The 17,447-nt window shown below is 39.5% G+C and overlaps 2 protein-coding genes across 3 annotated transcripts; both read right to left on the bottom strand.

The window, feature by feature from the left end:
* Positions 1 to 21: 21 nt before the first annotated feature.
* On the bottom strand, positions 22 to 4,149 carry LOC132184500 (uncharacterized). The gene has a single exon (XM_059598151.1). It carries the CDS (start codon positions 3,979 to 3,981, stop codon positions 172 to 174), a length of 3,810 nt encoding a protein of 1,269 aa, XP_059454134.1. The 5' UTR covers positions 3,982 to 4,149; the 3' UTR covers positions 22 to 171.
* A 534-nt stretch (positions 4,150 to 4,683) lies between these two features.
* On the bottom strand, positions 4,684 to 16,785 carry LOC132184501 (probable protein arginine N-methyltransferase 6). 2 transcript variants are annotated; one of them, XM_059598152.1, is made up of 13 exons: positions 16,474 to 16,785; positions 14,615 to 14,680; positions 14,227 to 14,295; positions 13,320 to 13,355; positions 12,315 to 12,380; positions 10,824 to 10,892; positions 10,574 to 10,651; positions 10,387 to 10,465; positions 8,119 to 8,213; positions 6,759 to 6,843; positions 6,172 to 6,368; positions 5,355 to 5,473; positions 4,684 to 5,249 (listed from the first exon to the last, which is right to left on the bottom strand). In XM_059598152.1, exons 1-13 carry the CDS (start codon positions 16,723 to 16,725, stop codon positions 5,207 to 5,209), a joined length of 1,254 nt encoding a protein of 417 aa, XP_059454135.1. In that variant the 5' UTR covers positions 16,726 to 16,785; the 3' UTR covers positions 4,684 to 5,206. The 2 variants fall into 2 exon arrangements, with proteins under 2 accessions (XP_059454135.1, XP_059454136.1); XM_059598153.1 differs by lacking the exon at positions 14,615 to 14,680.
* Positions 16,786 to 17,447: the final 662 nt, after the last annotated feature.

The raw sequence follows: 17,447 nt of genomic DNA, 5'->3' as shown, positions 1-17,447 counted from the left end.
TCTCAAGTAAACGAGGTCCCGTACCCGCCACACACATAATAGAGATTCAGATTCAATAATATTGTCTAATAAACATATTGATTTAAAGAAACTAAAGCAAAATGCCTCTAACATCATAACATCAGTTACCCCCATATGTTAACTCCTAGGTAAAATGAAACTGCACTTAATTCAGACAAACATCATTAACTCAGGCCTGCTGTATACATTGCTATGCTCGTCTTCCAGCACAGGATATGCCGCCACAAGAGCATCTTGTGCTCCAATATACAGCGAGTTATAAATCTTCCAGTAGACCTCCCTAACCTTACGAGCAGGATGGAAGAGCCCCTGAAGACAGTAGTTTAGCACAATAGCAGCACCTAAGGCCACCCTCATTCCTTCAATTGCTTCCATGACAGCATTTATCACATGCGGGGAAGTCTCAAAAATGTTTGGCCACACATAGTTGAGCAAGTGGATTAAAGCGTCTTCACAACCCAAACCAGCAACCCCCAAGGCCATGTGCTTAACAGCAGAAGCCGCAGTCTGCCTGTGAACCAAATCCCTATCCATGAGGGCATCCTCAAGCAATGGGGTCACGGCATAGATGTAGTCTTTTCCCATTTCACCGATATACTCGAACAGAAAAGAGAGGGATTTCAAGACACCGTTCTGCACATTAAGTTCTGGCACACGATACTCATTCATCAAAGCTGGCAGAACTGTAAAGGGGGAACAGGTTTCTGCAACTATAGCAATGGCGACAGTTGTGCAGACACGGTTCTGCCGCTCCTGCACCTTGAGATTATTCAACAAGGTAGCCAGGACGTCTTGCGGTCCAATGGCTTTGGCAATATACCCAAAGGTGTTCACCGTAGCTCTCCGAATACCCTTCTTGTGGGCTTTAAGCATCTCAAGAAGCTCAAAGCAAATCCTCATCCACTCCCTTGCCGGAACAAACTCAGCCCCACGGTCAGCAATTCGTCCAACAAGGTCAATGCAATTCTCCTGGACTTTCTCATGCCTATTCTTCAGAATTGGTGTCAACCTAGGAAGCAAATCCTTTATAGGAGGAGTCATCTTTGTCATACCAATAACATTGACAATTGCCTTAAGAGCTCCCAGAATTGATCCCAAAACCTCCGGATACTCTTCTCCCAGATACTCGTACAAGACAACACCAAGGTGACCCATCAGTTGTTCCTCCTGGCACTGCTTCATGACAACAGCAATCCTTGAAATGAGATCAGCTGCTTGTTGTCTCACCTTTGCGCTCTTGTTATTCAATCGCCATTTTATGGTACCACAGATCTGGGGTAGGTACGGTTTCACTCTCTGCCCAAGTGAGTTCACAACCGCACCAAACCCGTTAAGCATTACATTGGCATCATCACTGGTCTGCTCTTGGAAAGCATAAAGGATTCCATCAATAAGAAGCTCTTCCAACCGAGCATCAATATCAGATGCACCCAAGTTGGCAACCACCTTCTCAATGGTTTCCATAACCATTCGCCTGTAAGGCTCACTCTCATCTTTAAGATCCTCAACAATTCTCCCTACTATATCGGCAACACCAACTTTGTTTGCCATCTCCACTGTTGTCTCCACAAGTTGCCTATAGTTTCTCCTATCCAAAGCCATCCTCCTGACCCAGAAGTTTCTAAAGAACTCAGGAAGAACATCATTGCGAATGTATTCAGCGTCCACACCCTCCGTACTCACACATTGCTTCACAACCTTCAGAACAATCTTCTTCATCTCCTCATCGGGTGACTGAAACTCTCGAATCAAAATAACCATAACTTCCTTAGTATAGTAACTAGCATATAGCGCATCCATAAGCGGGATGATAAAGCCGATAGCCTTCAAGAACGCAGCCAAGACTTTCCCACGGTGTGACCTGATACCCTTCCACAAAGGCTTCAACACTGAGTCAAAGCTCTCAATACCATAGGGGGCAGCAGCCTCAGCAAGAGCAGCCAGAGACAATGCGGTGATTGTCCTCACCTTCTGATTCTCATCCAGCAGACCATGTTCTATGATCTCCACAAGAGACCTCAGATGAGGAAGCACAGCACAACCGATCAAGATAGCAATCTGCTGAACAATCTTAATCCCAGTGTGCCGAGCTTGCCATGATTTCTTACTCTGACACACGGCCTTCAAGAAGGGCAAGAGAGCAGGAATCCCAAGAGCAGAAGCAACAACACTGAAAGCTCTGGCGGTCGTGTTCCTGACATATTCATCAATGTTGTCAATATCAGGTCGCATAGCAGCAATCATGGTGGCCAAGCCAGCAGCCTTACTAAGATTGGAAATAATCTCTCGCCCTTCAACACGCGCATAGTAATCCTCATCAATCAGCAGGGGCTCAATCACAACAAGAATCTTATGCACATAAGGGCGTACCAACTCATCCAACTTATAAAGAACCCTATCAATTACCTTCACCAAGAGATGCCTCTCTTGGTCCTCCAAAGTGGGTTGCATAAGCAACGGCAGAATCCGGTTAAACAAGGGGCCGGCCCCGAACTCTCTCGCCTTATCAGTAAGCTGCCGCAGCGCCGTTTTCCTCTGCGGTGGTGTTCCATTCTTGACCTTAAGCAAGAGCTTCATGATCTTCCGCTCTTTCTGCTCTTCAGGAGACAACTCCTCCTCATCCTCCTCATTCAACAACGCACCAAAGTACTGGTAGTCCTCGGGCTTCATAAACGGCAAGCCACCAGGCGCTTCTTTGGGCACGTCAAACTGCTGGCCGCGATTCTCTTCGGGAATTGAATACAGCGGCGTCCCCAGCGGAGTGGGCGTCGCAAGCAGCTTCCTCGCCGGCGTCCTAATAGGCACATAGGATGCTGGAGGCTCCAAAATCTTATAACCCTCTTGCGGAAACATGGAGTCCAGTTCCTCATCGGTCAAAGGCCGGTTCCTCTCCTCGATATCCTTCTCCCACCTCAGCAAATTGTACTGCTCCGGGGTGATGGAGCCACGCAGATTGATTGCCCCCGGCGTTGGGGTCGCAAGATCGACTCCGCCCACGGGAGTAATCCCAGGTGTGAACGCCGCGGCAGCAGCAGAAGGCGTTGCCCCCGCCATTGGGGTCGCGCTGCCCATGGTGGCGGGCGTCTCGTCCCACCTTGACCTCTGCCGCTTCGGAGTGGGAGTGGCGAGGCCTGAAAGCTTTGGCGTTGCATCCCACGTCATCCCAGCCGGGGTGGCTCCAGGAGTAGCCCCACCGGCCGGGGTGGCATCTGCCAATCTCCCAGGCGTTGGCGTCTCGTCCCAGCGATTCCTCCTTCCAACAGACGCAGACGGTGTTGCATCGCCCAATCTCCCAGGAGTCGGAGTCGCATCCCACCGCCCCGGGGTTGTCTCCTCCGGCAAGTCCCAATCCGATGTCGTCTTGGCCTTCTTGGCCGCCGCAGCAGCCCCCTCGTCCTGGGACTGGTCCCACCTATTCCTCCTTTTGGGACCCTTATCATCAGCAGCCTTATTCTCCTTGACGGCGGCCTCCTCTTCCTCCTTCTTCTTGGCTATCCTCTTGAGAGTCTCCTCCTTCTCCCTCTTGAGCGCCTCCTCCCTCATGACGTCGGCGTAGGTTCTGACCGAGGGGTCCGGGGTCTTCTCCCCGGCGGCGAAGGCGTCATGTCTCTCGGGAGAGATCACGCGGTTGAGCCTCCTTTTGCGGTAGTCGTCCTCGCGGTCGATGATGCGCTGAGGCTTCTTGAACCCCAGAAGGTCGTCGTTGTCGTCTTCGGCTCCTCCACGGGGCATTTCCTTAAGGAGGGACTTGGGTGCGGTGTAGGAGGCGAGCTTGCGGGCGACCTCGTTGTCCATGGTGTCGATGTTCTCGTCATCCTCGTTGACGGGGATAGACGTGACGTAGGCGTCGCGGTCGTTTCCGCCGTATAGGTCGGTGTCGAAGGTGACGGAGGTCAGGGACGCCAGTTGCTGCTCCATGCGCCTCCGCTCTTCCTGGGTCTTCGCGATCTCCGGGTCCATGGCGAGGTTACGATTACTCCAAGCCCTGTACAAGAAAGGATGGAATTAGGGTTTTCAGATTTTGGGATGGAGTTAGGGTTCTCAGATTTTGGGGTCGTAATATTGAAGGGATTTCTGGTTCGACTGTCTCGTCTCTCTCTCTCTCTCTCTCTCTCTCCAATACGAAGTTACGAATTATAAAAGGGCCCTGAGCTGAAATGAGTTAATAAAATGGACTTGTTTTTTTCTTCTTTATTTATTGGGCTATTGGGCTGTACACGACTGAGAAAACCCAATCCAAGGATAGCCCACAGAAATTTACCAAAATCAAACACTTCAATACTCACGCCCATTCTTGTTTCCTTTCCTCCCCATCCGCATCCCCTTCTTGTGTTTTTTTCCTTAATCTCCCCATCCCGAATCTGAAAAAGAGGAATGGCAAAAGACTTTCATTGTAGTCTGTTGATGTAATAATGGGTCGAGTGTGGCTTCATGAGTTGAAGTGTATTATATCATATTGCAATTGGAAAATATATATGTTACTGAATTATGGTATTAACCTTTCCAAATAAAACATTGAAGAACTTTAGCTACAAAAATAACAATGATAATACCGATGATCACTCCACCCTCGTCAGATATTAGCTGCTGCTGCTGCTGCTGCTGCTGTAAACCATGTTTATTCAATATAAATGAGTACTAGCGTACATACATGCATGAAAAAAACAAAAAAAAGAAAGAGCTTGATATAATCAAACTTCTAATATTTGCAAATACAGTCTTGAAGGATCGTCTTGAAGAGTTTCCCATACAGTTTATAAACAAATTACAGGTACAACAGTTTTAACTGATACACCAGCCACTTGTAGTTGTAGGCTTAAAAAATGGCATCACAAGAAACATATTGTTGAATTAAGAGAAATGAATTATCCCCTAATCTACCAACTCATCCTTTCAAATAAAATACAACCTCAAGAGCAAACTAATTAACTCAACAATGTTAAAGCACGAGCAGGGTTAACATCACAGCTGAAAATGGTTTGCCTACGCCTATATTAATTAGATATCTTCATGTCACTCTATCAAGTTAAAATTAGTGAAATTCGTGCGTCCAAACTCTCACCCTCCGAGTTTTGTTTGGAGAAAACTTCTCTAAGAAATGCAGGCAGTACATTCTTTTAAATTACTTGCGCAGCCTTTGGTCCAAGATGCCTGATCCGGATAACGAGGAGAGTCCTTGGGGTGATCACCGCATTACCGACTCTTTGATGAAGGATCGGCCCCCCGAACTGCAAGAGCAAAGATCATTGATATGATATCTCTTGTTTGAACATGGAGGAGAGATGAATAGCTTAAGGGAAAGAAAAAAAAAAAAAGTGCTATCTATCACTCACGCATATTCAAGGTGAATATTCATGAATCGAGCATTTTCTTTGCTTTGAGATAGTGTCACAGAACCTTCAATAAGTTGATCTTGCTCCACCTCTATTGGGTCATAAAAGTATATCAATGTCTGCAAAATTGATTTGTTAGAGGAATTGATCTAACAGAATCCACAGCATAACATAAAAGATTAACTTTATGCAATAACTAAATAATCGCAGGAATGAGGTAAGCCCAGACTGAAGGATCTCTCATTTCCAGCAAAAATAAATATCATTTACTGAGAAATTATTCATCTTTGACATGAAAAGTCAGCTTTACTAGTTGTTACTTGTTAGCCACTGATATTTTGAAAACATTAACCGTGCCAACAATATCTTAAGAATACCATGTTAATGATGAATATAACTGCTCGGCAAGAGGATTGTGTACATTGTTTTTTTTTTTTAAAAAAAAAAAAATTGTATTTAGCCATTAAGAAGAAAAAACAAGTTGGATTATTTCTTATTCTTTCTATATCCTGGAATTTAGTCCATCTGCAATAAAATATCAACAACAAAAAAAAAGAGTCAAAGAGTGACCATATATGTAGTAGAAATCACATAATCAAACATAATTTCTGGCCACATATTCCACTTTTTGACACCCTGATAGTCATATTTACCTTTGCAAAATTTCTATGGCATTATAGACAATTTTAGCCAACAGAACAAGTTAATTGTATGAAATGGGATAAGTTAGGACCTTGGAGTTGAAAAGATGTGCATGAATGTGTTATTCAACAAGTGAAAGAGGCTACCACAGGTTAGAAATGAACAGCACCACTACCTGTTGCCAATGTGTTGGAGGGTCCTCGGGTGCAGTGGACAGCACCAGTGCTTCATTGGGATTTGCCCGTTTCTTCCTCTGACTGCCATCTATGGAATTATTCTCAACAAGTGGTGATGGTGTATGATTAATGGTGGGAGACACACAAGGTCCACTGAATTCAACATCAAACCAAAATGCAAACCCATGGAGCGGAGCTGGAAATCAAAGAAAACTCAGAAAGCAAAGAAATATCTACAGCAGTGGCAACAAAAATTCTACTAAAAGAATTAAAGAGAAATGACCTGGAACAAAAGCATTTATGAAAAACTCCAGAGATGAAATATACAGTAAAAACAGACTGAAACAATGTGGTTAACAGGCATAATGGCTTTTGGACTTGCAAAAGTTCTGATAATACAAACTCAATAAAAAAACACTGATGTGCAGAGGACAAAACATAAGGAGCTGCAAGATTTATTCCGGATAATGGAATGAAACTGATCACAATACTTGCAAGTGTGAGGTTAAAGAAAAATCTAGCGAAACAGGAACAAAAGAATAGGAAATACAAATATAAATACTGCAGTGAGAGAGAGAGAGAGTACCTCTCATCATTGACTTGAACTTATATCTAGTTGTAACAGATTCTAGCTCATTAATCGTAATTGTATAGCAGTCAACGTGCTTTACCTGTAACCAATCAAACAAATCAATTTTTCAAAGCTTCATATCGATGACTTTCTCTACAAAAAAGGGGGGGAATGTAACTCTATTTTTCAGAAGATATATGTACTTGCTAAATACTGCACTTCCGGGAAATTATCATTCTCCCAGCTTTTAGTGACAAAAGTGTCCTTTTTTTCTTTTGGCCTTTGCTTAACCACCTACGTGAGAGTTGTTCAGTAATTTCATATATCATTTTATTACTTCGTAGTTCCACTAGTTAGAAATTAAAACTCCTGTACATACACAAATCTTAAATACAGATTACCCAGTGTTACTATTCAGAAATCATAAATAAAAATATAAAATGGTTGCTTAATGAAAGTCTGATGGCTATTTTCACGCCAAGTTATTGACAGAGGCAAAGAGGAATCAAACATGAAATCTTAAAGCTGTTATAATGACCAAATATCCATTTCCTGCAAGCGAGCATTCTCAACAACAATCTTAGGCACCACCCAATGGCACCCCCAAAAGAGAAAGCACTGGTGGCCGTAAATCTCGTCAATGTACAATGTAGAAAGAGATGGTTAATTATCTCACCACGAGTTTTATACATGCATCGAAAACACATCTTTTTTCCATCTCCTTCCGAGGTTATCAGCCATTGAAATCTAGTTCGAACGCTCTCCATGCCAAAAAAAAAACAAACACCTCTCCATGGAACCTTTACACTCTAGATATTCTTCCAAGGGAACCCTACTCCAGCAGACCCTCTAAGAATCTTATAAAAGAGATTGAAAACCAAACTTTCCATAATAAGCCTCCAACTCTATTTTCAACCCTTTCTAAAAGTTAACTAGAATACAAATGGAATGCTTTCAGAATCTCAAGCAAAGTATCTAATAGTTAAATAATAGTATCTGACGGGGATTTTAGGTCTTAGCAAGTCTATGAACAAAAGAAATACATATTTGTTTCTCTGATTCTCCTTCCATCAGAATTTACTAGAAGACACAAACATGTTGACTTGGAATGAGTTATTACTGCTAATTCGGATTCTTACGACAAGCCTCTTGCAGTGCTAACGTTGGCACAACATCACATAGGATAGGGAAGCATATCACATGCATGAATTTGTAGACACAAGCAAATATTAAGAATTTTCAAAAAAAAACTTTAGAATATTGTGTAGTTACTACATTTACAATACCAAAACCAATTTTCCTTAAAACATCAGTGGATAGATTGAAAACTATACAACAAATGAATGCAATCTGGAACAAAGATGAGAAAACTCACCACATGTGGCCACGTCAAAACATTCTCACCCGTTATTGTCTCCACACATGGCTCCTCAAATGCACACTGTTTAGCTAATGGCAACATGGCAGACACTGCATCCAAATACAATTTTTTTTTTAATGAATAATAATCTATTGAAGAAGAAAAAGAAGATGCGTACACAAAAAATAAACAAGAGAGGCGACCACCCTAATGGGCTCGAAAATCTAAAAAGTTAACAAAATCTACAAGATTAGAGGAGAAATTAGGAACAAAAGAAAGTGCACAATCTAAAAGAGAGCTCAAGAAAGAGGCTTTTAAAAGCAGAATATTAGTCTCACAGTTCTCGAAAAGACATCCATTTCTTTCTCACCAAATGGTCCAGATACATAAATAATGAATGACTTTCCAAATAGCCTCTTTGGATTGTCGCCACCCTTGCGTCTTCCAACAATGAAGTAACTCTAAAATAGTGCCCATCATGAGAACCAGGTACCATAACTCTAGTAAATTTGCAATGGATGAGAGGGTGGTTTACGGTCTCTTCGCTCTTCTTACAAAGACAATACCAGTTGAAAAGAATAAGTCCCCATCTCCTAAGATTGTCGATTGTAAGGATTTTACTCAAGGCTGTCATCCAAGTGAAGAAAGCAATACAAGATGGAGCCCTCTTAAGATTGTCGTTTGTAAGGATTTTATCCAAGGCTACCGTCCAAGTAAAGAAAGCAATATGAAATGGGGCCTTCACCTTCCAAACGCACTTTCAAGGAAAAGAGAAGACTCCAAATTGTAATGTGCTGTACAAGCTCTTCACTTCAAACCTGTGATTATGGGTTGGGGACCGTAACATTTTATCTGTCTCACTCAGAAAAGTGTTCGAAGAGTATAAAAGATAGAGGAATGTAACAAGAGACTCAAGTTCCCAATTCTGGACCGCCCTGAGAAAACTTGGGTTCCAATGGGTATGAGAGCCGGTATAGTCCAAGAATTTGACACTCAAGCCTCTTTGTCTCGAGTTATAGAGAAACGTTATGGAAATAGGGACTCAAGAGTTGCTTCTCCACACCACACATCCTTCCAAAAGCGAAGGCGAGAACCATCTCCTACTCTATATGAGACCAATTCAAGAAACACCCCCAACTATTTCTAATATTTCTCCAAAGACCCACCCCTTATGGTGCTTAAGTATCCTCAGATCACAACCCCCTCTCTGAATCCCGTACTTCTCAACAATCACCTGTCTCCACAAGGACTTTTCCTTATGAGCATATCTCCAAAGCCATTTACACTGTAAAGCTTTATTATACAGCCTAAGGTTTTTCACACCCAACCCTCCTCTAGGAACTGAAGAGCAAATAGTCTTCCAGTTTACCGGATGAAGCTTATGATCTCCATCAAAACCATCCCAAAGAAAGTCCCTTTGGATCCACTCCAACCTTCTAGCTACACCGGCTAGTAAGTGGAAAAGGGACAAGAAGAAGGAAGGCTAGAAAGTGTCCAAATACAAAATATTATACTTGCTAGATCACAATTTACTAAACCATACTTATAATAAATAGTCTTGAACCTCTATATAATCTCAAGTGAAAAGCTTATACTGAATAATCTCAGGTTCATCCCCATTATCCTAATTAAGTCCCAGTCTGCACATTGCATATCAGTCCCAACACCTAGTCTTCAACCTTCAAGCATCAAGGCTCCTCCACACATTAATTGTTGGATTGGAGACCTCCACTTCCAAACCACATGTAAGAGCATATGATCTGCTTAAGGAGGTCCCAGTCAAGACCCCACATGTACTTTACCAGTTAAAAATGGTTAAAATCCAGATTATTCAACTAAAATGACTTCACAATAAATGCAGCAGCTAAAATCTAGATATGGATTAAATAAGATGCTTGATGTTGTGTTCTACCACAGGCAATGTTCAGTGAAAAATGATCCACATATACTGGCAATAATAGACTCTGGCAAAGGTGTTATATAAGCAACCCATATAGGTATTCATGGACAAGGCATGCATTAAATGAATATATTTCACGTCATATAACAGATTCCCTGAAAAATATAAACGGATCAACTATAACATGAAATTGCAGAGTGCTTTTTGCATTAAAAGATTTAATCAATATGCACTACAAAATTCCCTATGTGAACACAATAAAGAACCAAACATCTGGCTTCTTGATAGCTTGTGAAGCCTACATCTATAATCAAAATTGTAATACAAATGTATGTTATCATAATGATTGAGAATGTCATGCTAGTCAGTAGATGTGTACTCACTGTCAATTCCATAAACATTGCGCCAGAAATCAATGCTTTCACTGTATCTGTCAGAGTGTGTAATAGGTGCCATGTATAACTGCAAGCAGAACAAATTAAAATCAGCGTAACAAAAACAAATTACATTTTTACCTAAGCCAAAAAAAGAAGAAAAAACTAACTAAAGTAGGCATGTTAACCAAGATACCGTTGCATTTGAAGGAAGTATAAGACCTCCCTGCTTTAGCCAGCGATCTCTGGCAGTAATCACACTTCCCAGCATACTCTACAATAAAATGCGTCGCCTCATACATTAGAGATAAGAAAATAGTAAACTATTGTCAGAAGGCAAGAAACTACAAAATATACCCATGTTCCAATGTATTCCTGCTAGAATTCTTAATGTGTTGTGCACTGTTTTAGATATGAAATCCAGCACACAAAGTTTTGGTAATCACCTCATAGAGCAGCATGTACCCCATCCACTCGGAAATTATAACATCAACCTCCTCATCTATTTCAACATCCTGCAGAAGTCATAATATGAAGTAAAACAAATCATAAATCTAACACAATGACTGGAAAAACAAATCCTAAGAGGATCAATCTAGAATGCAAGTCTTCCTAGCATAAATTGAAGGGTTTAGGGCCCCTACCAAAAGATTTTAAATTTTCATAAGTCTAGCCACCGCCCATCAGTGACCTTGAACCAAACGGTATCCCCCCCACCCCCTTTTAAACAAAGCATAAAGAGTGAGAGATCAAGGCTTCTATCCCTATGGTGCACAAGTTGCATGTCCAATCAATACAAATTTGGCCACCATCCTTTCCTCACTTATACACACATATCAGGACATGTTTGATTACACTATAACTTGATGTTTCTAATTCCAAAGGCCAAGGTTAGAGGGAATGAATTTGATAGATAGATGTTAATTATATAATAATAAAGTGAGTGTGAGCAGGAAACATTAACATTTTTTTTTTTTTTTGACATGTCCACATAAGGGAAGGGAGAGGAGGGATTCAAACTAGTGACCTCTGCTTTATGAGGCGTGGTCCACAACCGATTGAGCTATCCCTTGGGGACGGAAACATTAGCATTAAGACAATTGAATAGGCAAAATAAATACTCTAGCAACTCATTTCAAAGAATAGGCAAAATATTAGGGCTCGTTTGGTATACGAAGAAGCTAGAATGAAATAGTTATTCTCATTCATTAATTTAGTTGTAACACTAGAATAGAACCCTGAATATGTATTCCACTGTTGTTTGGTATAGTGCAATACGCTAGTGAATGGAATCATATTCTAATCAAATTTTCTAAAACAACCTTATAATACAATTCTAATTGACATTTTTATGGACTTTTGTCGTTATTTTTTTTAAAGATACAATTATGATAGGACTGAAGGGAAGAAGAAGTGAGTCATTCCTGGAAGGACATTAGCTCCTCACTAATTTGACAAGGTTCCCGATAATCCCAAAAAGATGTGTTTGTGCTTGGTTCATTTGGATTGGAGAGCCATTCGTGTTTGAGTTAAAACCCACAGATGCTATAGAGCCCCTTTCTATACAGGAAGACTCTGCAATGAAATTGATTGATGCGCAATCCAAGATCTCATAAAACCTGGTTTGATTAGAAGTGGGAATAATCCCTCGCATATCTAAACACAATGTTTTGGAGTTACACGCAACCTAAGGGTCACAAAGAGAGAGAGAGAGAGAGACCTAGAGGGATTTTGTGTGAATGTTAATCTATGTGCTATTCCAACAGGAAAGGAATAGCTGTTCCTCACCTTTCATTTTGAGGAATAGCTATTTCTGTGGAATAGTTATTTCCCAGGAAAAATAAAGTAACCAGACAAATGGAATAGCTATCCACAGGAATAGTCATTCCATTTTAAGCTCTAATCCGCATGTCATTAGTGTGTGTAGAAAATCTTACCTCAACCCGCCCGTGCAACACAATGACTATGTCAGATAAATTATTCGCTTTCACAACTTCATTTGCCTGTTCACAAAAGAAAGAGATCAATCCAAATCCAAACCTCAGACAAATTATAACTTGATGATATATACTATCAAATTCTCCCACCCATTGCCTGGTGCATCAAAATGCAAACAAAAAAAGACATTTTATACTCGTTGCTACTCATCACAACAATTTTTGAAAGAGAGACAACAAGAACCAACATGTCCACCGAGCAACTCCAAAGAGAGAGTAAAGGAAGAATGTATCATTTTTCAAGCGGCAACGAATTTTTTAAAGGTAGAATGAACTGATGCAATATCTAATATTACTCCATGAGAAAATAAATTATCTTTTGACCAACAAATATGAAAATAACGTAGAGATACTCAACTCAATTAAACTCAACTAAGCCTTAATCCCATTTAAATCGAGGTTGGCTCTATGCAAGTAATGTACGATGCATAAATACCGAGTAATTGTGATTAGATATAGAAAAGGACACTAGGTTATGTTCGAACTCCAAATTGTAATGGAAAAACTTGCTTCTTTGAACCGCATATAAGAAGATGTAAAGACTCACAATCATCTCTAATGTAAGATAGAAATTGTGGAATTTAGAAACGGTAATTAAAATATGTAAACAATGAAGTGGACAAAGCCAATATGTTTTTTTATTCTTGAGAATCCAATGAATTAACTAACTCATATTCAATACTCAACTTCCCCCTCTTTTCCTGATGTAATCAACAATGTCTATTAAGAAAATACAACAGAGATATGATTGACACCACCCAGTATTGTAACCCAAATTCGAGGATAATATGTACTTAATCTATAAAATATAAGAGAAAAGCTCAATGCATAGACCATAGAAACCAAGCTACTCAAACAAAATGGAGAATGTTTAGGGCAAAACTGTGAGCATTTTCACAAGAATACTAAATTGAGACAATCATAAGCATTACTACCACAAGATACCTGCACTGCAATGTCACTTGCATCAACTGCATATACCTAGAAACAACAAAACCAATTGAAATATGTCATGCATGTTAAATATTTATGACTTCAAAATGACAATTTGAAGAGAGTTAGGGTGCGTTTAAGATTGCGATTTCGTAAAAATAATCTGCATTTTTAAAAAATATCGCAAAATGCAAGGCGTTTGGCATTGCAATTTAAAAAGCACTTATTCTAAAATAGGAAGAAAAAAAATGCGATTTTTATAAGCATGTTAGGGTGTGCTTATTTGAAAAAAGTGCGAATTTAAACCAAAATCATGATTTCGCATAACAAATATTTGATTAAAAAAAAAAAAAACTTTTTAACATGTTTTACCAAACGCCTTTGTGATTTTAAAAACATAATTTTTAAAAACGCAATTTTTAAAATCGCGCTTATTGAAACCGCAATCCCAAACGGACCACTAAAGAGGGAGAAAAATAAATAAATAAAAAAGAAAAAAATAATTTTTCCAGAACAAGTCTGGCAAACCTCCAGCTACAGCTAAAGAGTATGCTAATAGGCATTAAGTTATGTTATGAGAGAGAAGACAGTCAATTTTAATTTGATGTAATTGCCTACTACAAAAATTGTAGCAACATGGAATATAAATGACATGAAACTGCTTAGTTATTATACACATCATGAAGATCCGTCACATATTTTGCAGCTTTCAACATACTGCAATCCTTTTCTTCTTAGTTTATCAAGATACAAGTTGTAATAATTTGAAACTTAACTTCAGTCGTGATCAAACATAACATAACACTCTTTTTGTAGAACATTTTCCAAACATCAAATACATGTTTAGTGAATCTTACCACATGACATTGTTGAATATACAGATGCACATTTCAGCATATATTAACTCCAAGAGACTTACTCGTTTTGCACCAGCCTGAGCACAAAATATAGAAAGAATGCCTGTGCCACAGCCAACATCCACCACAACCTGTAAGCATTATGGCATTAAGAAAGTAGGAAGAGAACTATATAAGCTCTGTTTCTTCAAAGTGACTCTTCACACCATGCAGAGTACCACACAAACACACAAAACATTATGACAGCCTATATATATTGAGATTATAAAACCTGAAAAAAAATTTATCAAATAAAGCAATTAATCTATATGTTCTGGGCCATGTGTGTTAGTCCTCACACATACGGGTAAAAAACCATTTCCAAAAGAAAAATATCACAAGACAACATTATGTTTCTTTCTTTCATTTTGATACTTTGTTCCATAACTGAGATTAGAAGAACTTCATTACTTTGCCTGCAATAGAACTCTGATGCTGCATGATCGCAGCCCTATAAGTTTCAGTCCTTACACGGTCCTGTATAGGTCAAAGAAAAAAGAGATATTACGATGTCAGTTGATAGCATGACGTGATAACCAAATGATAACCACACATACCAGCTTAACTCCACACACTCAAAAACTAAGATTCTTTTTTCTTTTCTTTTTTTGATAGATATCATTAAAAGCGTAAGGCGCCCCCATGTATACAATCAAAGGTTAAGATTCTTTCTTCTACGGATATGCTTTAATCAATGAACCCAAGCATTTACAAAAATTGATCAAATGCTGCAAGAAAATAATAGAAATGCATTCAGAAGAACCCACCAATAGCAAGAACACAGCAGCAAAAGCCATTCCCCAAGTAAAGGACAGAGGTTCCAATTTAGAAAACATAAAGCCCAGTTCCTTGTATATATAGTGACACTTGTTTCCCATTTTTGATGTCATTCAAACACTTAGCGAGCAATTTGATGTCTTGAACTTGCTTCTGGAAAGTTGAAGTACATTTCCAATATGTAAAATATGCATATTGTTTTGTTCTAATACTTATGAAGTGAGGGAGAGGGAGAGAGAAAGAGGTATACTGGCATGAAAGGAATATGACATGCACTAAGAGATAACACACCATTCTATTCTAAAATAGAAAGAATGGCATACACTTTGGGACCTCATCAAACACATAATATGCTCAACATGCTCCAAGCATACCGGTATTTCTAAATTGAAATTGCAACATAAAAACTCTCACTTGTGCTCACAATCTAGGCACTTAGCTTCAAAACTACTTGGGCTCAACAAGAACATCATCCATTCATCCACAACTCAAATAACTATGGGTGCATTTGGGATTGCGATTTCACATGGATAATTTGTTTTTTTAAAAGAAATTGCAAAATATAGAGAGTTTGGATTTGCTCTTTAAAAACCGCAAGTTCTAAAAACGTGGAAACTCACATGTTTGCAGCAGCCTAGGAGGTGCTTATTTGAAATCGCAAAAATCAAGCATTTTCTTTAGCAGCCTAGGAGTGCTTATTTGAAATTGTGCAATTCTAAACCAAAATTACGTTTTCACCTTACAAATATTTGATGCGTCAGTTACCAAAATTTCAAGCAGGAAGCAAAAAAATTCCAAGACTGCACACTGGTTGTACTCATCGTTCTCCTTAGATAAGTTTCACACATATGCAGACATTATTCTCTTGTTTGGCTTATTAACTCTTGTTTCATCCAATTTACCATCCTCACATTTCAATGATCATCTTAATGCTAATCACTATAGAATTGAAGCAAAGGGTGCTACAAACACTCTTCTCTTGGAGGATCTTGGGGTCTTCTCCGCAAGCTTCAACGCTTACGGAATTTATAGATCTATGTGCGTCATTTTCAGTTTAAAGTTCTTGTAGTGGGCTCTTTTGTATACTTCCTGTGTACATGGGTTGAGCCGCTTGTGCTTTTAATACAATGACTTTTACAAATAAAAAAAAAATCTTAATGCTAATAACAGAATGATAGAAATTAGAAGAAAAAACAAATTCTACGGGTGTATAATCGAGTTCCAGACAAACCTATCACAGGCTTCACAGCAAAGTAAACAAAGAGGCAACATACAACAGCAAAAAGGAAAGTAAACAATCCCAGTAACAAAATCCACGAACAAACATAAAGCTAAAATTACAATGCTACAAAACAAGATAAATTAAATTGAACCCCATAGCGCATGCAACATGGCAAAATCAAGTGCAAAAACAAGCACACTTCTGAAGTAACGAAATCTCATAAGCAAGTTCAAAAAAAAAAAAAAAAAAAAAAACGAAAGGAAAAAGAAACCTTGATCATTTCTTCGTGGATGCCAACGTGAGCGTAGGAGTGGAAGTAGGCCATGTCGAAGTCCGTAGGAGGTCTCTGCTGCTGCTCACAAACCCTAACCCCAACAGTACCTCCACCATGGCCATGGCCGTCCCTCAGGTCACGTGACCTACCACCCCGAGTTCCCCTGCGGACTCGGTCCTTGTGACTCGCTCCGAAGCGCTTCTCACCATATTGCTGCTGCTGATGGTGGTAGCCGTTAGTAGAATTCATTCTTGCCTCCACTCGCTCTTACAGACCCAGTTTTTGAGAGAGACAGAGATTCAACGTACGGTGGCGTTTTGTATTGTATCCCTTCTTTTTCTTTTACGGTGGCGTTTTGGGCTGATGAGCTTGAGCCGAAGACAATTACTATGCATCTTAATTTACTAATATTTATGATTTTAGATTCATTTTGGTGAAAAATGCATCAATTTGAATCTCAATGTTTAAAAATTTGTAATATATCCTCATAAAGTCATAAAATTTTGCAATTCAAGCAATCCGTCTTCTCAGACGGAAAGTCAAACACGTACAATGCACGTGATAATTTTTTTCCTAATCTTCCTATATTGCCCCTAATTTTTTTTTTTTTAAAAAAAAAAAAATGGATGGTCATAACCACCCTTTTCGCCATTTGGGGATGGCCGAAACCACCCCAAACCCATTGGACCCACCCCCAATTTTTAAAAAAATAAAAAAAATAGGGGCAATATGGGAAGATTGGGAGAAAAATCCTCATGTGTGTGGCATGTGTTTGACTTTCCGTCTAAGAAGATGAAATTGATTAACGGATTGCTTTAATTCAAAATTTTATAACTTTGTGATGGTATATTGCAAATTTTTAAACATTGAAGTTCAAATTGAAAATTGAGTCAAACTTCAAGGGATAAAGTGCATTTTTTCATCCGTTAACCACCCAGGGCTGGGCGGTTAGCGATTTTAGGGATAGGAAA

Source organism: Corylus avellana, chromosome ca6 (assembly GCF_901000735.1).
Source record: "Corylus avellana chromosome ca6, CavTom2PMs-1.0".
In the NCBI taxonomy this organism is placed as follows: Eukaryota; Viridiplantae; Streptophyta; class Magnoliopsida; order Fagales; family Betulaceae; genus Corylus; species Corylus avellana.
The sequence above is the reverse complement of the archived record's forward strand: the minus strand, read 5'-3'. Positions and strand labels throughout refer to the sequence as shown.